Source organism: Parasteatoda tepidariorum, chromosome X2 (assembly GCF_043381705.1).
Source record: "Parasteatoda tepidariorum isolate YZ-2023 chromosome X2, CAS_Ptep_4.0, whole genome shotgun sequence".
Classification (NCBI taxonomy): domain Eukaryota; kingdom Metazoa; phylum Arthropoda; class Arachnida; order Araneae; family Theridiidae; genus Parasteatoda; species Parasteatoda tepidariorum.
Window position 1 is genome coordinate 46,771,178 of NC_092215.1, and position 26,530 is coordinate 46,797,707.

The 26,530-nt window shown below is 31.4% G+C and overlaps 1 protein-coding gene across 1 annotated transcript in view; it reads left to right on the forward strand.

The window, feature by feature from the left end:
* Positions 1 to 7,063: 7,063 nt before the first annotated feature.
* The window catches only part of LOC107438123 (atlastin-1), a 63,364-nt gene continuing 43,897 nt past the window's right edge, over positions 7,064 to 26,530 (forward strand). Inside the window, exons 1-3 of the mRNA XM_016050309.3 lie at positions 7,064 to 7,265; positions 22,701 to 22,758; positions 25,916 to 26,139. Of these exons, the coding sequence (XP_015905795.1) occupies positions 22,746 to 22,758; positions 25,916 to 26,139 (237 nt within the window). The 5' untranslated portion in view covers positions 7,064 to 7,265; positions 22,701 to 22,745. The remainder of the gene's footprint in view (positions 7,266 to 22,700; positions 22,759 to 25,915; positions 26,140 to 26,530) is intronic.

The following is a 26,530-nucleotide window of genomic DNA, read 5'->3' on the forward strand; positions in this document are numbered from 1 at the left end:
TCGACAGATTTAACGTGCATCAGTCACCATTTACTACACGGGGAGTCTTCGGCCGGCGAGGATCGAACCCACGACCTCTTGGATATGGGCCCAGCGCCCTACCGACCAGGCTATCCCGGCCCTAATGCACTTCGGCGGAGGCAATGAATGAGGAGAGCAAAATCTCATCTCTAAGTACAATAACTTGTGACGAAAATTAAGACCAGAGTTTACTTCCTGTCTAATGTCGGGGAATTAGACAGGAAGTAAACTCTGGTCTTAATTTTCGTCTCAAGTTATTGTACTTAGAGATGAGATTTTGCTCTCCTCATTCATTGCCTCCGCCGAAGTGCATTAAACTATAGCCATCGAGTAATAAAGGCGTTGAACATAGCAACGGAGAATCAAGGCCTCTCAGTAACTTAGTGACGTCTTCCTCGGAAGTGCTCACGGTGCACATTTGTATTAAGAGAAAACTATATTAAATAATTCAAATCTTTTATGAGCGAAGTAAATTATTTTTTACTTTAGCTAATTTACTGGCATTTAAATATTTTTAAGTAGTGAATTTTTAGTTTTTTATTAAAATAACTCGATATTATGTATCTCGTTATAACTCTATAAAATAAACATGTAGGACTATTTGATGATGTTATGAAACAAAATTATTCGCATTCCATAATATAAAAGGGATTTTATGACAAAAAATTGTTACAAACAAAATTCCAGAAATTCTCATTCAAATCTCATTCAAATCTAAAAAAAAATGCAAATTTAATTTTAATTCTTTAATGATTAAGGGGTCAAAATAACCTCAGAACAATTTTTTTTTAAATAAAATTAAAATAAACATTTTTTTAGTTACACGACAATCAAATATTAATGAAAACAAATTAATTTTCAAAAATTAATAAACTCATGTTTGTGAAAATTGCAACACAATGAAGGACCTACGCGAGTGAGCTGAAATTTTCAGGAAATGTAAAATAGAGCATGATATGCAAATGATTAGAATTTCAGACCCGTAGCGCATGCGTATGCTGAGCAGCTCCCTCTGAACGGCGGATGGATCCGAATAAATAGACGGCTGTAGCCAAGCGAGTATGGTTATCGGTGGTTATCTGCTAGCGGTAAACGTTAGCTTAGTCATTACTTATGCCTATTCGACGAAAGAGAGCGAGATTTCAACAACTTACGGAGTTTAAAGAGGGGAGAATCATCGGCCTTCGTGAAGCTGGATTATCTTATCGTGCAGAAACCGCTCGTGTGCAGCATAACAGAAGCACAGTGATGCGTGTTTGAAAGCAGTGAATGGACGAGTGTCGGACAACTCGGAAATCCGGGAGTGGACCCCGAAATGTCACATCAGCTCGCGATGATAGACACCTGTTCGGCGTTGCACTAACGGACCGTACTGCTCCCTCTAGACAACTGGCAACACGGTGGTCAATAGCTACAGGTGTTTCATTGTGTGCTTTATCAATTCGTAGACGTCTACTGCAGCGTGGACTCCTTTATACAGGATCCCCCTCACGCTAAACCTTCGCCGTTGCGGCTTCAATGCGCCAACCAGCATAGGGACTGGCGTGCTGATTGGCAGCGTGTCGTGTTTTCTGACAAATCTCACTTCTTCAATTTGTGGTGCCATGATGACCGCATTCGTGTCAGACGCTATGCCGGTGAACTCCATCTTCCGGAGTGCGTTATCGAACGCCACAGTGGACGAACACCCGGAGTTATGGTCTGGGGTGAAATAGCATATCATAGACAATCTCAATTGCTACGAATTGTGGGTAATCTGAACAGCAACCGGTACATCAGTGAAGTTCTACAGCGCCAAGCTGTTCCCTTCCTTCAAGCTTTGTCAGGTGCTGCATTTCAACAGGAGAATGCCCGCCCTCATATTTCTAGGACTGTTCAATCCTTCCTTGCATCGCGACAGGTACAACGTCTTCCTTGGCCGGCGTATTCCCCTAATATGTCGCCGATTGAGCATGTGTGGGATTTCGTTGGTCGGCGTCTCGCTCGTAATTCTCGTCCTGTTGCTTCTACAGACGAACTTTGGGTACGCATGCAAACAGTATGGAATTCTCTTCCTCAGACAGAAATTCAAAGTTTGCTTGACTCCATGCCAAGTTGTGTAGCAGCACTTATTGAGGAGGGTGGAAGCTACACAAAATACTGATTTCGATCTCTTGTTACAGTTTGTTTGCTTTGAAAGTTTAATCATTTATTTGCACCACTACCACTCAACTGTGTATTAAATTTCATTCAATTATGACGATTCCTTCATGGTGTTGCAATTTTCACAAACAGGAATTTACTTAGATGCGATTACGCTCAGATTTTTTAAAAATGTGCAAAAATCTTTTCATTTTTAAGATTTTAAAGCGAGAAGTTTTTGCAACATGTTTCTCAAAAAAAAAAAAAAAAAAAAAAAAAAAAAAAAAAATCAGCAATATGGTTCCTACAGTAAATCTACGCATTCATTTGCTTAAATGGGTAATTCTCACGATATATGACAATTTACAGTCTCTTGCTCAAAGATCTAATACTATACTACTAAAAGAACTTTTTTTAAAAATTTTAATAAATAGCATTGCTGTTAGCAATTTAAAATGACCTTGTACTAGCATCGACTGTTTTGTATATTTATAAAATTTAATTTAATTTCAAAATGTCATGTTTCTAGTATGTCACAAACAATATTTCCAATAATAACTAGCTTCAAAACTTCGCATAATTTTTTCAATATGTAATTGTTTTTTATCTCAACCTTTGTAAGCATTTGTAGAATATACGCAGAGGGTATTATTTACAAAAACTTCGTTTAAAATAATTTTTTCTGTCAATAATTTGTTTCTCATATGTCATTTTCCTGGCTACTGTTATTTAGTGATTTATAACCAAAATAGATAGGACCAGCAATCAATATCTTATGTTTATAGATTGATTAGATACCCCCCTATCTATCTGAACATGTCTTGTTGCATGAATAAAGAACCAACTTTCTGGTTCAAAATCTATTTCAAAAATTTTTTCAAGGTGAGTTGGTTTTTATGTTGTCATTTTCCTGTCTTCATGAAATAATTAATAACATAAACTACGTAGATTTATCTGAGTTATTTCAAGAAATTCTGCTGTTTTCTGCAGGTTGTAAACGTCTTAGGCCAAAATGTTAAATTAAAGTAAAGTTAAATGCTATAAAATATCAAATTTGTCATTATCCTGGCTGTCATTTTCCTGGCGTATGAATGCCAGGACATTGAAGTGTTACCAGAAAATTTTTTAGGCAGTATACTGTAAAGAGGGAAAGCAAATATTAACCTAATACCAAGTTTATGTAGGATTTTAATATGCTTGAATGTAATCAAAGTTATTTATTTATTTAATGGTTGATTATTATGCACAATTTTATTCTGCACATATTAGTAACAAAAACATTTTTCATTCTTTCTACTGTGGATGAAAAGAATTAATTTACGCAATTTATGGTCCATCTAACATTAAGGCTTAAGTTGAGCATACTATTAGCTCAAAATGACTTTTTTTTAAACTTCTAAGCTAATATGTCATTTTCCTGGCATTCAAGATTTGGTGAATTTCTATTATATTTTTTTTTCTTGAGCATTGTCAATAAACTATAGTGCTGTCTGTAAGATATTAATAAATGTAACTAAATAAGTATATAGAAAAAAAGTTAGATTATTTTGAAGACTTTAAATTTGAAGAAATTTTTGGTTCGAATAGTCGTGTTTCCAAAGAATCACCCATATATCAATTACAACAATTTCTATGGTTCCCTTTATATAAAATGGAGATGAAAAAAAATGCAAGAAATATCGAATGCACAGATATAAATAACATGCTGTAAAAACTTTAATAATTTTCGAAACGCTTATACTCAATCTTATTTTAGGCTGATTGTGAAAAAAAATTACTTAAAAGCTCCATCATCAACAGAAAAAAAATCTCTAGAGATTCAAATAACATGTAAATAGTAAATATTAAAAAAGCATGCACGTGAGAGATTTTTGTTTTTGCTGAAAAAAACCACTGACATTTTCATAAGTAAAAAAAAAAAAAAAAAAGTGCCCAAAACTTTATAAATAATGCAGATAGAGAAATGAAATTTTTTTTTTTAATGTGTTTGGAATTATTTGAAAATTTAACATAAGCAATAAATTATTTCTCAAAACTTTTGAATTTATAAATTACAGAAAACTCTTATGAATGATAAAATTACGCGTAAATTTGAACACAAATCACAATAATGAAACTTCATAGATTATGAAGCCTGCTCACACATCACCTCGGAAGCATAATATATCTGAAAGGATACACCGGAAGTTACCTATATTTCTTCCGGGTTTAGGAAGTTTGTTATTGTTTACATGCAGTAAACTATCCACCGCAGCAGACAGTGGTATCAATTTTTTCATAATATGCTAAAACAAGGTATGGATGTAATTAGATTAGGTTTGGTATTGATATCTTTCAGAAATGCTGTTGTACTTTTAACTCAAAGAAAATTTATAATCATTTCGTTAAACTAAACTTTTATAGCTCTTTCATACTGCATTTTTTTAAATAAGAAAGAAGCTTATTATTAATGCTTTAAAAATAAATCAACACACGAAGATCCCTGAAACAATAAATTATTATTTAACTATATAATATTAAAAAATGGACTGATCCTGCTGTACCGAATTTTCAATTCATGCTCAGCTTACATGGCTTTAATTGTTATGAAAATTACCGGTAGAAAAAAAAATTGCAGACTGACATTTTTGTTTTATTAGAAAAAGTTGTAATAGCTCTAGAATTTGGGTACAGTGTCAAAAAGCTAGCAAAATCTGAAATTAAGGGAAATTTTCCAATTCTCATATGGTTTTTTAAAAAATTGTTTTCTGAAATATTTGTTGAAAGATAATAAATAAATCCTTATCTTCACCGAAATTTCATTAAATGTTGAATTTGACTTGAAAATAAAATAAAAGACATTGTAATTAAGCAACCACTTGATAAGTTGTGTTGGGTGGATAATGTAGCTTTTGTTAATTTAAACTATTTTGTTATTACAATATTTAAAAGAAGGAGTACAATATAAAAAATTTTGCACTTACAATACTTTAAGCTATTAATTACTTAAAAATAGTCTGGTGAAAATGTTTTATTATGTGATTTTGAAGTTTAGGAACCCCCTTTAAAAAATAACGATTTAAATAAAGCTACTAAGCAATAATAAAACAATTTTTGACAAAAAAAATTTGCATTATTTGTAAATTGTGCATATAATTTTTTTATTAAGTTTATTTATATTTTATAAATTAAATTTGTTATTTGCAAATAAATGTGTTCTTGAATTATGTAATTTTTACATGTTTATTAAATTTTTTTTGTTTTGTTATATCTTTTATTTAATGAAGTAAATAGTAATAGAAAGAAATTAGTTAGTAGTAGCAATTTTTAATAAAAAATATAATAAATAAAGTTAGTTTTCTTCTGTTTGAATCCTAAGATTTCTTTTTCTCATACCCGCTTCAAGATTTCCATGAAGAAAACTTCTATCAAATCATCCCCCTCGTGGAGAAAATATACTTTGCTATTGATGACTGATGGGAAAATTCTTGGTTTCAAATGTCACAGCGAACAGAATAAAGAAATATTAAATAAAATGAAACAGAAATATTTTAAAATTTAATACATCAGAAGCATCGAAAAACATCAGTTGTATTTCTTGTTGTAGAAAAAAGAAAGCTTTTCATTCCCAAACTTTGAATCTGAAAATATATCCTGTCTATGGATGATTGACTGAATGTGAACAATAGCGAAATTCTTGAAATCGGAAGAAATTAAGAAAACTTTCAATGTATCCCTCCGCGTATGTTATTTTTACGAGGAGATGTGGGATCAGACTTGATATCCTAGGAAGTTTTATTATTGTGCTTTGCATTTAAATTCAAGAATAATTTTAAAATTCATGGGAGTTTCCTGTAATTTATCGATTCTAAAAGGTCGTTAGCCGTAAATAAATTTGAGAAAATTAATATCAGAACAGAAATAAAACGTAAGGTTTACTATGACTGTTATCCCTTATTTGACTATATTTTTGTAAAATATTGCCGTTAGTTATTTTTTGGGTAGAACGTGCTTGTGGAGTCTTTCGAATTCGTTTGCTGTTTGTTCCACTGAAAGTTAAATCGAAAGAAAGCATTATGTTGCAAACACTACAAGTATGGATGGGTGATCGTGTAAAGCTGAGGGTGGTGGTGCTAGTGGTAAAATTGCTCTTTCAAGACTTCCGGGTTACTGCTTCCGATATATTTTTACGCCGCAGATTGAAAAAACGCGCCATCATATTATTGCATCATATCTTTTGCAGTATTTCACATGTACCGAGTTCTTTCTTTCAGCCTTTAAACTTCAGCATTATCATATTAATATTATAATCATTAGAATATTTTCTAATTAGGCTAATTTAAAAAGATATTTTTAAAGATATTTTTGGCGACATTTTATTCAAATGTAGCCAAATAAGGGATAAAATACAAAACATGGCAAATCTTAAGAATTATTCACAATGAGATATTAACTTTCCAAAATTTTTTTTGGCCTTACGACCTCTGAGAACCAATACATTTCTGAAAGCTCTTATGAATGGTACAATTATGTTTAGATTTGAACCCAAATTACAATAACAAAACTGCATAGAATATTTGGCATGTTCACACATCGCCTCGTAGTCATAACATAAGCGGAGGGATACACCGGAAATTTTCTAAATTTCTTCCGGTTTAAGGACGCTTGTTATTATTTACATTAGACCACCCATCCATAATAATATTGGATGAACCGCTTTTTCAAATTTAGGCGGAATAATAAATCGAAAGTAGTAACCCGGAAGTCTTAAAATGAATTTGAACTTTTAGCGCCACCTGTGCTTAGCTTTATACGATCCATCCATGTTCGTTGGATTTCAGATAATAACATAGTTGGGTGGAGTTAATGACGTGAAATGCATATGCGGAAGAAGAGCAACTAAGTAGAGTTATTTATCGCTATTGGCAAAGAAACATTCTTCACCCATTTGGCGCGGTTAAACTAACTAAAATGGTCTGGAGTTAGCTAACGGTAGAAATAGATACTAAATATGTAAACTCTTGATTTATTATAACTACCATATTTGTGGCAACTTTCTGAAACATTTTCTTATTTTGTTTATGTTTCGATTTCAATAGCAGCAGAACGTGGTATCAATTTTGTTCATAATAGATTAAAACAAGGTATGGATATAATTAGATTAAGGCATTGATATCTTTCAGAAATGCTGTGTTATACTTTTAGCTCAAAGAAAATTTATAAACATTTTGTTAGCCTAAAGTTTTAAAGCTCTTTCACATTGCATCTTTTTAAAATAAGAAAGAAGTTTATTATTAACGCTTTAAAAATAAATCTTAACACGAAGATCTCTGAAACAATAAATTATTATATAACTGTAATATTAAAAAATGGAGTCTCCTTGCTGTAACGAATTTTCAATTTATGCTCAGCTTTTATCTCTTTAACTGTTATGGAAAATTATCGGTAGAATAAAAGAAAATTGCAGACTGGCACTTTTGTTTTATTAGAAAAAGTTGTAATAGCTTTAGAATTCAGGTACAGTGTCAAAAAGCTACCAAAATCTAAAATGAAATTAAATTTTCCAATTCTCTTGTGGGTTTTTTCAATTGTTTACTGAAATATTTGTTGAAATTTAATAAATAAATGCTTTTCTTCATCGAAATTTCATTAAATGTTGAATTTGGCCTGAAAATAAAATAAAAGGCTATGTAATTAAGTAACCACTTGATATTTTGTGTTGAGAGGATAATGTAGCCCTTGTTAAATTAATCTATTTTATTTTTACAATATTTAAAAGAAGACATACAATATTAAAATTTTTGCATTCACAATACTCTAAATTATTAATTACTTTAAAATAATTTTGTGAATTGTGTTAAATTTCATTATGTGCTTTTGAAGTTTAGGAACCACCTTAAAAAAGGAGCAATTTAATTAAAGCTACTAAGCAGTTTTTGGTAAAAAATGTTGCATTATTTATGTATTGTAAATATTATTATTATTTATTAGGAATCATGCTCTATTTATATTTGTTAAGTTAAAATCAGCATGTGTAAAAAAATGTGTTCTTGAGTAATTTTTATGAAAGTTTTTTTGTTTTGTTATATATTTTGTTTTTATTAAACCGATAGTAATAAAAAAAGAAAATAGTCGTAGCAATTTTTAGTAAAAAATAATGTTAATTTGCGTTATAGTTAAAAATTAACTTTGCTCTCACTTTATAAATCAGAGAGTTGATTAAATAAGTTGTAATTCAAAATTGAAAATTAATAACATTTAAGAGCAAAATATTATTTTTTTATCTACTATATTACCAGGAGATGCAAGTTAGTGATCACAGTAGCTCTTTTTAAGTGGCTCTTTTAGTAATTTTTTCACAGTAGTTCTTTTAGTAATTTTTTTATTTGATAGATACCCTGTATCTTAAAAAAAAAATAAAATGGAACAAGAAGTTTTGCTTACCTCTTCTGACGTTATAGCCAGAGGTGCTTCGGGTTTGTTTGTCTTTGTAAGATTTATTTAGTTATACAAATGAAACGATAGCAGTGAAACAGTATTAAATAGTTTTTAAATAGTATTAAATATTCTCATTTAAATAAATTTTCAAAATAAAAACAAAGTTTTTCCATTGCAATCTGCACAATATTAGCTAATTCAAGCTTGTTAATTTAAAATTTGTGTTAGTCAATTCGCACAATTTTAAAGATAAAATTTTATCTGAATAACTATGGGAATTTTATAATTTTGTTGCTTAGTTAAATTAGTATCTCACTTTTGCTAGAAAATTTTTAAAAAAATTTAAAGTTTTAAAATATAGCGTTTTAAATATTACTATAAAAATCATATTTGTTCTTGTGTCAATAATTAGACATGATAATTACAATTCAAAAATTTCACATAACATTAAAATTTTGAACTTGTAAAAGCTCACATAACTACAAAAATTTTACTGAAATTCATTCATGAAGTTCATTTTAATTACATGATATTGTATTTTAATACAATAATATGACTCATGAACCATGCATTTAATTATAAACTCGTGTTTGTGAAAATTGCAACACCAAGAAGGAATCGTCATAATTAAATGAAATTTAATACACAGTTGAGAGGTAGTGGTACAAATAAATGATTAAACTTTCAAAGCAAACAAACAATAACAAGAGAACAAAATCAGTATTTTGTGTAGCCACCACGCGCCGCAATAAGTGCTGCTACACGACATGGCATGGACTCAAGTAAATTTTGAATGTCTGTCTGAGGAAAAGCATTCCATATTGTTTGTATGCGTACCCAAAGTTCGTCTGTAGAAGCAACAGGACTTGGATCACAAGCGAGACGCCGACCAACGAAATCCCACTCTTGTTCAATCAGTGACATATCCGGGGAATATGCAGACCAGGGAAGAAGTTGTACCTGTTGCGATGCAAGGAAAGATTGAAGAGTCCAAGCAATATGAGGGCGGGCATTGTCCTGTTGAAATACAGAGCCTGGCAAGGCTTGAAGGAAGGGAACAGCTTGGGGCTGTAGAGCTTCACTGATATACTGGTTGCTGTTCAGATTACCCACAATTCGTAGCAATTGAGATCGTCCATGATATGCTATGGCACCCCAGACCATAACTCTGGGTGTTCGCCCAACGTGGCTTTCGATAACGCACTCTGGAAGGTGGCAGAAAACACGATAACACAGATTCGTCAGAAAACACGACACGCTGCCAATCAGCACTCCAGTCCCTATGCTGATTGGCCCATTGCAGCCGCAGGCGGCGATGGTTTAGCGTGAGGAAGATCCTGCATAAAGGAGTCCTTGCGCGCAGTCCACGCTGCAGTAGACGTCTACAAATTGATGAAGCACACAATGAATCACCTGTAGCTATTGACCACTGTGCTGCCAGTTGTCTAGAGGGAGCCGTACGGTCCGTCAGTGCCATGCAGACCAGGTGTCTATCGTCGCGAGCTGACGTGACATTTCGCGGTCCACTACCGGATTTCCGAGTTATCTGACACTCGTTTGTCCACTGCTTCCAAACACGCATTACTGTGCTGCTCTTACGCTCCACACGAGCGGTTACTGCACAATAAGATAATCGAGCTTCCCGAAGGCTGGTGATTCTCCCCCCGTTCGAACTCCGTAAGTGGTTGAAAACTTGCTCTCTTTTGTGGAAGAGGCATAAGTAACGACGAAGCTAACGTTTGCCACAAGCAGATAACCAGTGATAACCATACACGCCTCGCTACAGCCGTCTATTTATTCGGATCCATCAGCCATTCAGAGGGCGCTGCTCAGCATGCGCATGTGCTACGGATCTGAAATTTTAATCATTTGCATATCATGCTCTACTTTGCATTTCCTGAAAATTTCAGCTCACTCACATAAGTCCTTCATTGTGTTGCAATTTTCACAAACATGAGTTTATGTTTCATTTGTGCTGGTTTCATCGTAAATCTGAAGAATCTATTTATTGTTTTTCGGCAGTTATTTTCAGGCTTTTTTTTCTAGTGGTTTTGAAATTCAAATATTTTTACTATAATACACATTAATATTATCGCAAACTTCAAATTGCGCATTTAAATAATCACTTTTTGACATAATTTATTTATGCCGATTTCACCATAAATCCAAGTTATTTTCCGATTTTTGCTGCTCATTTTTTACATGGTAATTAAAAAAACAATATTTTAGTACCATAGTATAACAACATGTAAATTTAAACATGATTTAAACATGTAGAATTACATTTAAACATGTAGAATGTAAATTTAAACATGTATTATAACAACATGTAATTTACTCATTACCGTTTGTAACTTTATTTCTAATTCTTTGTATTTTAAAATGTGCTTAAAAACCATTTAAGATTTAACATGATAAAGTTTTTTATAGTTCATTAAGCATAAATGAATAGTTGAAAATATATTCCCAACTGACTGTTGGATTTTCTTTTGAGCTACAATGTGTTTGTTTTACTTTCAATAATTTTAAACACCATAAATATATTTTTAACTAAAACATTAAATTTGCATTTATATTGTGCTAAATAAAATATTTACTTGGCATATATATTGCTAAATAAAATATTTCGTTATTATATTAACTTTTATTCTTGGAAAATTACAGTTAATTTATTTTAAAATAAGCTTGTGTCGTGTGAACTTTTACTTTTTACTTTATATTTATTTTGATAAATCTTTTTTTTTTTTCTTAATACATATATATATCTAAGATGGAAATATTTTTTTCAAAAAAATATTTCCATTATATAATATATATATATAATATAAAAAGTTTGGCATTCTTTTAGCTTTAATGTTTAAAATCATTTAATGCTATGCAAATGTTTTAATAAGAGGACTAATAAAAAGGATTTAGTGCCTAAAATGTTCAAGTTTATATGAAAATTTCCATAAGTGCTCTCAAAGTGTCTAAATACTTGGGCAAGTGGCTCTTCATTGGTCAACCAGTTGTGCAAATTAAGCGGCCCTTCATTGGTCAACCTGTTGTACAAGTGGCCTTCAACTTATAAAGGTTGTGCATCTCTACTTGAACCATTTCTTAGAAATTTTCTTTTTAAGACCTTTAAATAAAAATATATAAAATGAACTTCTCAGCTTAAATTAGTATAAATCCATGCATTCATATCATCCAAAGGAAGCTATAAATGCCTCATATTGTGTCGACACATGCCGATAATAGAGCAGACCATTGTTAGGAATAGGTGAATACTAGTACAGTAGGAAACCGATTATCCGGAACGGTCGGGACAATTGCTATTCCGGATAACTGATTTTTCCGGTTTTCTGAATCGCTACAAAAAGCCGTTTTTTTTATTTGTTAAACCCAACTAAAAAATAAAAATTTTTTGGCAATAATCTTAAAAATAAGAAAAAACGATGTAATACACTAATGATTATTTCCAAAATGATGGTAAGGTAAACATCTTTAAAAAAAGAAAGAAAAATCGTAAAATCTTATGAGGAAGAAAAATTTATAATAAAAAAATTGCGAGAAAATTTATCGAATTTCGTTCCGGTTTTTTGGTTTTCCGGTTTTCTGATTTCCGGATAACGGGTTCTGTACTGTATATAGTGGTCTTTATCCGAGTTTTATTCTTCTTGGGGGAAAAAACAGTTTTTCCCATGATTATATTGTCTTGAAAAAAATGTTTTGTATGGTTTTTGTCATCTTCAGAATTTTTTTTTTTTTTTTTGCTATGTTTTCTGCAATGTTTTGCTATGTTTTTGCTATGTCATTGAAAGGTAGTAAGAAATGTAATGTAAACAAATATAAATAAACAAATTGAAGTTTCTGTGATAATTTTTAGAGATTTAGTTCTTAAAGTTTTTGGTACAAATACTTTTTATTTGGTTTATGAAAAACATGATATACTGATGAAGAAATAGAAATATTTACCTAACTTTCAAACAAAGCAAAACATTTGTAAATAGCAGTCTGATTTGCAATAACTCAAATCTGGGGGGGGGGGGGGGGGANTGTTTATTCAGAGAGGGGGGCTGAAAAAAAACTCTCCTTATTCCAATACTTTGTTTATTATTTTTATCATATACTAATTAATACATGGAGATATTTCCATGACTTTCTTCTAAAGTAAAATATTTCTGAATTACAGTGGATTTGCAATAACTCAAATATGAGGGGACTGAAAAAAAAAACTTTCCCCAATTCCATTCCAGAAGTTATATTCATCGTTAGTTTACATTTCTGTTGCGTTTTTGGTGTGATAAATTTCTATTTTATACATAGACTATTGGTTTAATCAGTCATGCTACTTTTCCGCAGGTCACTGTAGTTAAGCTTCTTTTTTTTTGTTGTTGCCTGGTTTCTGTCGTAAACATAACAATTCTAAAATTACAAGACTTCAATATTATGAACTGGAGGACTATCCACAACTTGTTCAGAGGTGAATGGAGTATCACATAACTATTCTACCAAATATGTTTCTAAACTGATGTGACTCTTGAATGAAGATAAAATAATTTAAATTTTCCTGTGTTGAAATTTAAGAAGAGTGAATTGGGGATAGTTGGCTTATTTACTCTTTTTGGAAGATTAAATCAAATCTTGTATAATGGAGATATATTTAAAAAATTAGAATTGAGCTCTTTGTATAGTTTATTATAGTATTTAACCCCTTAGGCACCGCTCGGTCTAAGTTAAATATTTCTTTGATTTTTTAGAACTATTGCATTTAATAATGTACACTGTGCCGAAAAGAAAAAAAAAACAAAACAGAACCCCATCCTGAATAATTTTTGCTCTAATGATTGGATTTTCACGTTCGAGGACTTAATGGCTGAAGGGGTGATCTCAAATATGCTAATTGAAAGGTACAGACGAGATTTTAAGTTACGATATCAGACAAAAAACGTACTTTCTCTGAATAAACATACCCTCTTTTTCAACGGATTCGGATTTCTGAACCCTGAAACTTTACTTTTGCTTATTTCGCTATTTCTGGAGATTTTTTCAAGCGAATTGAAAAATTTTTACTCTCAACTATAAAATTTGTTTATCCAAAGATAATTTCATACAAAAATAACTTTTAGTAATCATTTATTTTATTTAAGAATGGTCAAAAATTTTTTTAATTGTAAGGTATACAATTTTTAGCATCACTTAAAAAAATATAATTTTACATGGCAAAAAGCAACATTTGAGCGAAATTGGTCAAATAGTTCCTGAGAAATCAAATTTAAAGTATACAAGTTTTTTAAAATTCGATTTCTCAGCTACTATTCACCCTATTTTGCTCAAATTTTGTATTATGCCATGTGAAAGATACTTTAAAGTAATGTAAAAAAAATTGTATACCTTACAATGCAAAATTTTTTCGACTATTGCAAAATAAATTAATAAAAAATAGTATATATTTACTAAAAATTTATTTTTCGTATGGATTTATCTTTGGATTAACGAATTTCTTAAATTTGTGCAAGAATTTTTAAATTTACTTCTCAAGATATAGCGAAAGTTCTCGAGATATAACGAAATATGCAAAAAATAAAATAAACATTAGGGAGTCCAAACTTTGGATTGCTCTCCTGACTGAACTGTGGGGACCATATCCCCTCTGCAGAGGATCAAAATTGTGATGGCATGTCTTCGGATCATTCTCTGGGATGCATCCCAGACCGTCGCCAATAGCCCATTGTGCAGCTCTAGTGCTACGTAAATGAATTACAACAATAATGATTTCCATAATTGTGGATATTTGGAGAAGTCACTAATCCGAAACTGTAAAAAAAAAAAAGGTATGTTTATTCAGAGAAAGTACGTTTTTGTGTCTGATTTCGTAACAGCATATTTGAGGTCACCCCCTCAAACCATTAAGATGGAGTCCTAACACGTGAAGATCCGATCATTAGATCAAAAGTTATTCAGGGTCGTCCGTTTTTTATTTTGTGCTTTGTAAATCGAAATCGAGTTCATGTTTTCAACCATAGAAACTAAGGTTCCTATGCCAAGCCATGTAAAACACCAACTAGATACACTTTTTTTTATGTAGGTATTTGGTTACTTTTAACCAAATAGTGTATTACTCTTGTGTATCCATTAAAATATTTACCTGTATGGAGCTTATCATGGCACTCAAAGCAAGAACAGTGGCACAATCTTTCACTGTTGAAGCACTATCACAAGCTCCTTGTGTACCAAGAAGTAAAACTGCAACTTAAAAGCAAATAAATTACTCAGATTCTAACACCTATTTGTATATTGTTCTTGTTGCAAACCATGCACCATCATATGTTAATGTTAGCATATTGTTCGAGTAGCGAGATTAAGTTCATTTTTTCAATTGTCATCTAGGTTTCTATTTTGAAGTTTGTGTATTGTCGGCTAGCTAAAAAGTGTTTTATAACGATTCTTTTTTTCAAATGACGATTCATGCGTCTTGAAGTGACAGGTCTTCAAATAGCGATTCTTTTTTAAACACAAATAAGAAAGCAGTTTACAAATGCACGTATGCAAGAAATGCTACTCAAGAGAATCTCAAAACGCAATGACCAAGCTGTGAACCAAATGACTTCAAAATACACCCGAAGCAGCAACTCGGAAGTATAGGCATTAAAGAGCTTACAGTACACCCTAGTGAAGGAAACGCTATCCATTACGACACACATTGAGTAATCACCTTTTGAGTTGATTTCATGATAAATCCATGAGGTTTTTCAATCTTTTTCTGGCAGTTATTGATTTTTTTTCTTAAATAGCAATAAAAAAAAACTATTTGAATCGTGCATTTGAGTATTCATTTTTTGATGCGACAATTATATCTACTTTTGTTGATTTCTGTCTGGATTTTAAAAAGCCCCATATTACGATATTACAACCCGCGAATCTTGAGTCACGCCCCTAGTAGCAAAATAACTTCGGAACTCATTGAGCCAATATTCACCAATCTTGGCTCAACAAAGTTTTAAAGGACCTATATTTTGCTAATATTGGACCAATATCGAAGTATCCGATTCACCCGATAATTTGTAGCCACTATACAGCCGATGTTTACCCTATATAAAAATAATCAAATTCATTCGATACTTTATTCCTCTTATTTACCCAATATCGGCCTTATACCGATTTGTTAAGTTCACCCAATATTTTTTAGCCGTTATTTCGCCAATATAGACCATAGATAAAATTGACCGATTATCCCATGATCTTATAGCAGCTACTCAACCAATATAGGCCATATATAGAATTGTTCGATTCATCCGATATTTTATCGCTGTTATTCTGCCAATATAGAACCTAAATAAAATTGGCCGATACAACCGATATTTTGCAGCCAATATTCAGCCAATATGGGTTATATATAGAATTGTACAATTCACCCGATATTTTAAAGCTATTATACAGCCAGTGTGGGCCCTATATAGTAGCTTGATTCGTCCAATATTTTACTTTCCTTATTTCACCACTATTGGCACTATACAGATTTGTTAATTTCTCCCGTTATTTTATAGCCAATATAAACCCTACTTAAAATTGTCAGATTAAGCCGATATTTTAAAGCCATTAATCAATCAATGTAGACCATATATATAGAATTGTATAATTCACCCGATGTTTTAAAGACGTTATTTAAAATTGGCCGATTAAACCCATATTTTCTAGCCATTAATGAAAACTAAAAAGGTAAAATAATAAATGCTTTTCTCTAAAATCATATTTAGGTGATTTCAAATGTCATGGGCGGATAGCCATCCATATAACTCTTGTGCTACTTTTACAATAAAATCAAAACATACAGTGGTCTTGGTAACTCAATTTTCTACCATCAGTACTTGTCATTTCGACCAGGGTGAAAATGTTTTATTTTATAATCACCGTTGAACAGTCGACCCAATACTGAGTTTATGATCACTAATATTCAACTCGAAAGACCTAATTTTGAACCTAATCCAGAAAACAAGGGAACTGGATCAAGTATAGTGAGAAATTTGCCATTGTGGAAGACTTTTTGATGGAACTAACCTGCATTTGTGTTGCATCGAGAGGAAAGCCTGACCCTAGCCCTAGGTTAGCCTGACGACAAGGAGACTCTAACCCATGATCCGTATACAAATGAGGATATTTTTTTCCGGCTCGCACCCGGTACGACCCGGGTACGGAATTCGTATCAACCAGCCATTGCTGGGATATGAACTTGTTGGAAGGCGAACGCTCTATCACCTCAGCCACCACGGCACTAGATGAAAATGTTAGTAGTTATCATTTCCAGTAATTCGGTAACGACTGAGTGATTAATTAAATTGTACATCACGTCTTCTGAACCCCACTCTAAAATATCGCCAATAGTTCAAATGCAGCTTTATCATTCTCATTTTTAACTCTTGCAACATCAAACATAAATTTTGACCAGAAACTTGTCGTTTTGACCAAGGTGAAAATCATTTCCAGTGATGCTGTAAGGACAGTGTTAAATCGGTTTGCGCATTGTGTCTTCTAAGCCCCCTCTTCAATGGAGACGATAGCCCAAGTGCAGCTTAAATAATCTATTTTTTTTTTAACATCATGCAATATCAAGAATAAAAATAAATTTTTAAGATCCCTTACATCTCTTAGTTTTCTACGCCTAATTGCACCGTATTACCCTCAAAAGCCGTATAATGAATAAAAGCAATTTTTTCTTTTTAAAATATGTGTGTTTAATTGTTCTATTTATTTCAAGATGTGTGGATCAGTTGAGAGTTTTAAGACAAATAACATTAATGCAATGATTTTCTTATTTCATAATAAGTAATCCTAAACAAAAAATTTATATTAATCCTGTATAATTTTACCAAAATTTTGTATGAATTATCAGAAGCTTAATAGACAAACAAAGAAAAAATATTTCTTTTCAAAAGGTGAATGTTTATATTGTGCTTGAACTATTGTGAAATAAACAAAAATGTCTTACGAGCAGAAAAGAGAAATCCGTCGTAGGTACATTTGTTTGTATTGTAAATCACTTATTAGAGAACTAGATATAGAAATCAATATTATTAAAATAATTTAAGTGTTTCCAGTTTTAATAGATATAAATACAAAACTGGTCCTTAATAACAAACCTGCAATGGTCTTATATATTTCTAAACAATGGTCTTAGAATGGCTTTCGATATCGAACCGAGATTGAGGTGTATAGGTTTTAAAATAATAGGTCCAAGAACGGCTTTATATTCTGGCCAAATATTTATTTCTATGTAGAACCTTTATAGGTTTACAATATACAGCCACTATTGGGATATCTTGATTTTTTAATATTGGTCCTCGAATGGTTTTGAACATAGGACCAATATTAATTTCTCTATAGGACCCTTGTAGGCTACGAAACAGAGGCTGTAGTGTAGCTACCATTACAACTATTAAATTCAAGTTCACTAGTATATAAAATATGTTAACTTATTTTATATCTCGGGGTACCTCTTGATAAATGAAGGTTGACATTGTCGGTAGTCTAGCACCCCAAGGGCCGCTTGCAGGCACACTTGCCTCGACGAACTCTCTAAATAGGTGACTTTCGTACGTCATCTAAGCACGCCTCTCTCGACAGAAACGTCCACCTCGATATGAACACAGTAAACAATTGACTTGCGATTTGTAACTGTGACCTCGTGGTGTTGCTACTCAGATTAGATTAGACACAACGTGGTCCTTTAGTCTAGCTCCACATAGGCGACTCGCAGGCGTGATCTGAGCACGCTTGCCTCAACTAACACTCTACAAGCCAATATTAGGGTGTCTATATTTTGTAATATTGGTTCTAGAATGGCTTTCAATAATTTACCGATATTATTTTCTATGTAGGACCCTTATAGACTTGTAATGTTGGGTAAAAATTTGGGTGTCTAGATTTTTCAATATTGGTCCTAGATAGAAATGAATCTTGTTTTAATATTGAAAGTCATTCTAGGTCCAATATCAAAAAATTTAGACATCCCAATATAGGTCCCTCACTGCATGCTCTTATGGGACCCATATTAGCCAATTTTGAGTTCAACTGGGGCCAATTAAAATTGTTGCTAGGGGTATTGGTTGTTGTTGTTGTTCATTTACGTCACACTAGAGCTGCACAATGGGCTATTGGCGAGGGTCTGGGAAACATCCCTGAGGATGATCCGAAGACATGCCATCATAATTTTGATCCTCTGCAGAGGGGATTGCACCCCCGCTTCGGTATCCCGACGACCTGAGCGCGAAGTCGAGCACTTGACGGTTGAACAGTTTAACGAGGACCAATACCGCACACCCTCGGTCCCTACGCAGGCTGGTCCAAGTGGTCACCCACCCGCACACTGATCGTAGCCATCTCACCTTAACGATCAGTCCACTGCGGGACTAGGGGTATTGGAGGAATCGTTTTTTGACGCGTCTATTTTGCTTGGTTTAGTTGAAAGTCCGTTTGGTTTTGTCGTGCATGATGGTTAACCTTTTCTTGTTCCCTCTATTTTTAAAAATCCTAATTTCTGGTACGGTCTGAATAATCAAATTGATAAATATGTCATAGCAATCCAATTCTGTATGATTTGATAACTCTTACAATGATTGATTATTTTCTGTAAGTACTCCAAAAAATTGAAAGGAAAGTTTTTCTTTCATATAATTGTATAATTTATTTTCTTCTAACTTATTTAATGTAGAGATTTCATAATTTCACAGCCATATAAGATTATTGGTCTAATCTGATTTATATATTCCATGGATATTTATTTTAGTACTTAAGGAAATAAATCCTAACTGAAATGGACTTTTTAGACCAATATTTATTTGTTATTAAAAACCTATTATTTAATTCTCACTCACTAATATATTTATTTTATTTTATAACCATCGTTGAACAGCCAACCCAATTTTTGAGTTTAAGACAACTAATATTCAAGTCCATAGTCTTGTAATTTTGAACCCTATCCGAAATACAAGGGAACTCCTGGATCAAGTATTGGGAGAAATTTGCCTCTGTGGAGGACTTTTTGATGGAATTAACCGGCATTTGCTTTACATGGAGAGGAAAAACACGCGAACCTCCCACGGCTAGTTTGACGGCAAGGAGTCTCTAACCCATGATCCCCTACTAAGGAGGATATTTTACATCAGCAATGTAGTCGGTGCCAGCCGGGCGCGGAATTCGAATCCAAACGATGGCTAGGATTCACCTCATTGACAGGTGAAGGCTCTATCCCCATAGCCATCATGGCTCAGATCAATATCTTTATTGTTGCTATCAATTGTCAAGGGTTGTACTACTTAGTTGCTGAAATTCACCACCATGAATTTAGTTTTTTTTTAAATTTACTACCAGGCCCATATATTTGGCAATATTCTCAAGGGTAGTAAATGGTTTTACTAGAGCTTACTGAGGTATCTCCAAGATATCAATATCATTTGCATATGCTAATAACTTAAAGAGATTTGAAATTTTTAAGTTATCTAAGCAACAATTTTTAAAATCAGATTGTAGTTTTTTTTGTAATAATATAATTATAGAGTTTTTTTTAAATCTTATTGAGGGTGCATAGCATTTTTAAAAAGTGCTTAATGGTGCTTATTTTCATTTTATCAAAGCGCTTAAAGGTGCTTTTTTTCATTCTGTGTTTTTAAAAAGTGCTTAATTTTTCCCATTCCAAAATGAGATATTTTTTCGTTACCATGTTGATTTTCGCCACAAATTATGCAGAAAGCTATTCAAAATTTTAACGATTCGTTTTACCCCAAATCTATTTCGTACCGTTTCTATACCGTGGGTTCGTATGAAAACGCCAATTGTTTTACGTGTTTGATTCAATACTTTCTTGTCCACATTTGCGTATATAGAGCTGGATTCAGTGGGAAGGATTCTTGCCCACTCATGTGCAACTACACTGCATTTTGCAAGAGATTCTCACTTTCGGGATTTATTTTCCGCCCTCTGAAATCGATTTGAAAAATCTCTCTGCATTTTCGCTGATAGCGGGAACCAACTAAAAACATTGTCAAATCCCCCCCCCCCCNAATCCCCCCCCCCCCAATAACGATATTTTTTTTTATTTCTCTTGTTAATTTCATCGCTGGTAAAGCGCCATCGTCTTCGTCACTGGCAAGCTAATAGCTTTCTGGCGACATCGTAGTTATAGATCAGTACCATAATCTTTGAACTAGATTTGGGGATCATTCACTAATTACGTATTTTCATGTGAGTCCCAAAAGCAATCAAGAATCTCACAGCTTCATAACCTCAAAATGTCCATCTTCCTTTTATTCATTAAACTTAAGAATTAATTGAGAATTTTGGGCGTAATATTTTCAACTAAGGGACCGTTCTCCAATTGCAAAAAATTTTTTAAAACTTTTATTGTACTTCATTACTCTTTTTCATATTTTTTTTTACTTTTTGCTTTTTATTAATAATTGTATTATTAATTTTAAAATTTTCAGTTTTCTTGAGTTGTTTTATGAGATAACTCAATAATATTTAGAGGTAAGGTACGATTTTAAAAGAGTATGAAATAAGGGGCTTTTGATATTTTAAATACAGCAAAAAATCTTTTGGTAAAAAATTCAGATTTGTCATTCTAAAAATCTTGAATTCATCTCTTAATGATTTATTTAAAAACAAAATAAAAAATTCAATTTCCTTAAAATTTGTTAAATATTATGTGCACAGGGGCCGTATAATTACTTCTGACAAACATGTTTAGCTTTAACACTTATTGTATTTACATTTCACAATTATTTTCATTTCTTTAATCATTTCAGTAAAGAAACCCTGAATCAAGTAACAAATAATGATAAACGTTTATAGGAACTATTCACTAATTTGCATTTGTATTATGAATTTATTAGATTTTTCTTAGTTTGCTTAATTCTTTACATATCTTTATAAATTCAGTATGATCAATAATATTAATCTTGTTAATGCTTTGTCGAATATGCTTTTATAAATAACTTTTATTTAAATCAAAAAAATACACTTGATAAGCTTTTTAAATAATAGTTAAATTAATTATGGTTTTAAATAATATTTTTTACGTAATTAAATAAAGTAATTATTAAATTAAAAAATAAAATCAGCCACTCAATATTGAATATATTTTAAATTTTGTATAAATTTTTTTATGGTGGCTAATATAATTAAGAAAAGAGTTCTTTGTCTGAAGCTAGTTACTTTATTATGATCATGTAAAGTCTTTTGAAATTATTTTGCATTTTGTTAATGTATTTATGAAGAACTCTCAAAAATAGGAGGAAGAAATTTTTTTTATTACAGTGCATATCCTAATTATAGGGTTGGGATTTTGGCATCAAAAACCTGTTAAAAAGTGTAAAGAAAAAAGTCAAAATCTGACAAAAACTGTCAAAAACCTGGAACAAGTTTCTTTATTAGCATTGTGGACATTTTATTAGATATTAAATTATGCACAATACTTGCATTATATACTATTATAATTAGGATCTATACTATTTATATAAAATGCAACCAAAATCATTGAAATAATTAATGAGTTTTTCCAGAAATCTCCCTAGGAATGAAAAAGGCAAGGCACTTCCTCTTTGAAAAGGGCACTTTGAGTTTAGAAAGGGCACTCACTTAACATTGTAAAAATTTATCAAAATGTATAATATTATGTAATAACTGAATTTTATGAATAACAAACATTTATGAATAACAAAAACTTGCCAACTTTACCTAATTATGATACTTTTTTAAAGTGCTTAAAAATATTTTTTAGTGCTTGAAAAGTGCTTAAAAGGTGCTTATTTTTTGTTGAAAAATTTGGCTGCACACCATGCTATTTCTTAAGCTTAGGAAAATTAGTTGTAAAAGTTGATTGCTTATAATTATTATCAAAAGCGAATCAAATTATGGTTATATGATTAAAATTGTTACATCTAAAATTTTAGAAAACATATTTTTCTCGTGATTGTTTTATCCTAGGTCACTGTCAAAACCTTGTCAAAACCACCTATTTAACTGTCAAAAACCTTCCAATTCTTTTAATCTATTGATCTTTTGAGAGTAAAATTATTTCAGCCATTTCTTGATTTTTGTAAAATAAATACTTTATGTAATTCTATAATATTTGCATATCTTAATTGTTATTATTTTTTTTGTAGAGAAGTGTATGACAGTTGATTATTACTGTGAGAAAGAAAGAGACAATGTATCTGGAAGGTATAGCTATAATATCTGCATGTTTTTTTTGTGTGCATGCGTAAGCTTTTTAAAAATATTGTTTCACACGTTCTAAGTTTCCACCCTCAAAAGCCAAACTTTCTTAAATAGCACTATAAATGTGCCTTAAAATTGAAAGTCACTGTTTTTCAATTTATTTATTTTAATTTCTTACAGAAAACTTATTTAACATAGCAGCAAGTAACAAATTAAAAAAAAGGTATTTTCAGTTTTTTTTATTTTATAGTATAATTTTTTTTAATAATATAATCAGGGGTGTAATCAGGTCTAAATGTTCCAGTTTGACATTCTGGAACTTTTATTAAGACCTGGAGTGCCATTCTGAAATGTAATTTTTTCTCTTTAAAAATCAAGTTCTTGTGCTCTTAGAAACATATATTACAATTCAATTCTTCTTTATTTTATTTGCCGTAATGTGTGTATAATGAGGAAACTCACTGGGAGTTTTAACAATTTCCTTCTTTACTGCTTCCAAGTATTAATACTTTTTTATACTACTGTAGTTCAAGCCAAACCTTCCACCACCTGTTATCATAAAACTGTTATGAAGGGTAATTTTTCTCCTTTCTAGTTCTAGATAGGTGGGTGTTTTAGGAGATAAAAAAATTTTTTTTTTTATACTGGAAGCACTGCTTGTGGGCTGAAATAGTGAGCAAGATAAAACTTTTTCAAGATAATAAATTTTTGTTGTTGTTTATTTAGGGGAACTGTATAGGTTAATAACATTTTTATGTTTTTATGAAAGAAGTTAAACTACTCTCTAATTTATACCGAAATAAGGGAAACTATTAAGTTTTTTACTTTTATATTTTCAATATAAAAACATGAAATAGGAGTTATACAGTACACTTATTTATGAAGAGGTTAGTGGAAGAATAGGATATGTGAAATTTTAGTGAATTTGAGTAAATTATCTCTAAAGTTTATGCATTTCTCTTTTTTGTTACTTTGCTCAATCTTTATATTTTAGTATATTTGTGAAGATAACTCATAAAATGTTTAGGGGTCTATTTCCTTGATTCTTTATAATAAAGAAGGATCTTAATGAGTTTTGTGTAGCATTTTCTTGTTTTTATGGAGGATTTTTAATGTTTTTCGATTAATATAATTTTGTTTGAAAAGATAAAATGGATATACATTTATTTAAGCTTTTCTTCACAAAATAAAATTTTAGCAACCTTTATTCAGAACAATTTGGTGTTAAAATTTATCTAGTCTTGTTAGTCCAAAAACGGATTCAGAGGCAATGAGAGCTGAACATTCACAGAGGGGATGTTTTTGCGATATGTATTGTTTTAACTGTCAAGAATTCAGTAATTTTTTATTTTAAAAAAGCATCATATATATTTTAAATAGTGCTGATTGTGGTCAAAATGTTTTGAAATTTTGTTACATCTTAGTGTATGTCTGAAATTGAATAGAAGTGTTTTTATTAGTTTTAATACCAAAAGTATATAGGTATAGTTGTTAAAACACATAAATTACTTTCAATTTTTCAATAAAAATTTACAATTTCATGGCAAAAATGTCAGCTTAATTTAAAGAAATTTTATAAAACAGTTTTGGGTATTTTTCTATTATGGTTAGCTTCCCTGATCACGATTAGTTGGGGGACTCTAATTTTTTTCAACATTTAGATTAGCACTTTACAAATTGCTGCTGAACACCTATTCACTCAGTGGATATGCAGCTTTTTTTCACATTCAACGTTTAACAAGCATGTGATAGCCATTGAGAGTATCTTCGAAATTAATAGATTTAGAAATATAAATGATTTATATATTTAAATAAGACTAAAATAAAAACTTTCCCCAAGAAATCTAATTTTTTTTTAAAAAAAAAGTCACATCCAGTTTTTCTGTTGAGCTCTTCTTATAGAAAAGTAATCCTGATCCGTCTGATTGGAATTTGGTGGAAATTTGCACTGATGTCTGTGAGACTAGTCCCTCTGGTTTAGAACCTCAATCCCACTGGATCAAAGTTTAGAAACTAAATTCTTCTCTTTTAAAATGAAGGTCATTTATTGATGTCTGGATCGCATAATTTACCCTTTTCCCATTCCTTTACATATATTGCTTTTTTCTTCAAAGATATATGGTAAGGTGTAGCCTGCATGTAACAAAAAGAGGTTCATGAGTTTTTGCCCAAGTTTTTTTTAGCAGGATTAAAACAATTTTAAAAGCATTGCAGCCATTTAGAATAGTTGTCAAAAGGCTAGAATAATTGTCAAAGTGACCAATTGTTAATTTGTTATTAACTCAAGCAATAATGAAGCTCCTGTTAAGCAAAATTGATAATCAGAAGACAGACAAGTGAAAGTTTGAAATTTGGATTTGAAACTAGCATTCTCTCACAGAAATGGACATTAGTATTTTGCTGCATCTGTGTAAGCACAGCAAGCTTCTTGATCTTGAAGCAAACTTCAACAGTGTTTTTAAATTTTTAAAGCACAACAAAGAGAATATTAAGGATCTCTATATGTTATTAGAGGACAGAAAATAACAGTACAGAGCTGCATTGTTGTTCTCTTGGAGTTCTATGCAAAGAAATGCTAAGATGAAAAAAATTGATTCTGTATAATTAACAAAGAAAAGTTTCTCAGAAGGAAGTGGATTGCAAGATAAAGTACTTGAAGCTATATGAAAATATTTATTATCAATAAATATTAAACTACAACCCTTTTCATTGAATGCTTTATTTGTCACTAAAATTTGATCTAGACTATTAGATGACTCATTGGATTTTATATGTTTTTCATGTTCTTACTTTTTAGCTTGAAAAAATAATCATTAGTGGGTGTTTAAGACCAATTTTTTTTAATTTTCTCAATATTGTCTTTATAAAATATTAAATGTCATATTTACAAGCTCTTTTCTTTTTATACTCTTTGCTCTATTGTCAGTTGTAATGTTTCAAATTAATTCTAAGTTTGAATGAAATGCTTAACTTTGACTGTCAGTTCCACAAGATTAGTAAATTTCATCCCACAATGCTGAAAACATTGCTGGTTAGCATTCCTTACTCATAAAGTAGTTAAATTTATTACCTTGGTCATAAAAAGGTGTTATTGGAATGATTTTATTAGACTTTAGGTATGAAAACAGAACTAATAACCCCATTTATTTTTATGTTTTAGAGTATGAAAATAATTTAAATGATTGTAAAGTAGAAGGGCATGCTGCTCAAGTGATTTCACCTACTGATGATCATTTATTTGAGCTCCAAGAAGAGGCTTTAGAATCTATTCTTTTAGCTGATAATGTTCGAGATAAGAAAGTTGTTGTGCTTTCAATTGCTGGAGCATTTAGAAAAGGGAAATCTTTCCTCTTGGATTTTTGCCTACGGTATTTAAATAACAAGGTATCTATTCTTCTTAACTATATTCTTTTATGTTTTAAAAATATCTTTTATTACTCTGGTTATCATAGATTAAAGTAAAATCACAAAAATGATCAGAACTCAAAAAGTTATGCATAGAATTTGATGAAACTGGCACACATTATAGTGCACATAATAATGTATGAAATAACATAAGACAGTTATGGTGTTTCCGAAATTAGCATATGTATGAAATGAATAAATCAGATGTGTCAGTTTGAAATAGGGAAAGTGCCTTCAGTATGGAGTATGATATAGCACAACTCGGAAGAAATGTAGCAACACATACAGTGACATGTCATACTTAAATTATGCAGTCTGCCAGTTCTGTTGAAAGTGTGAGCCATTGTTTTTGCAAAGCAGTTGCAAGGTC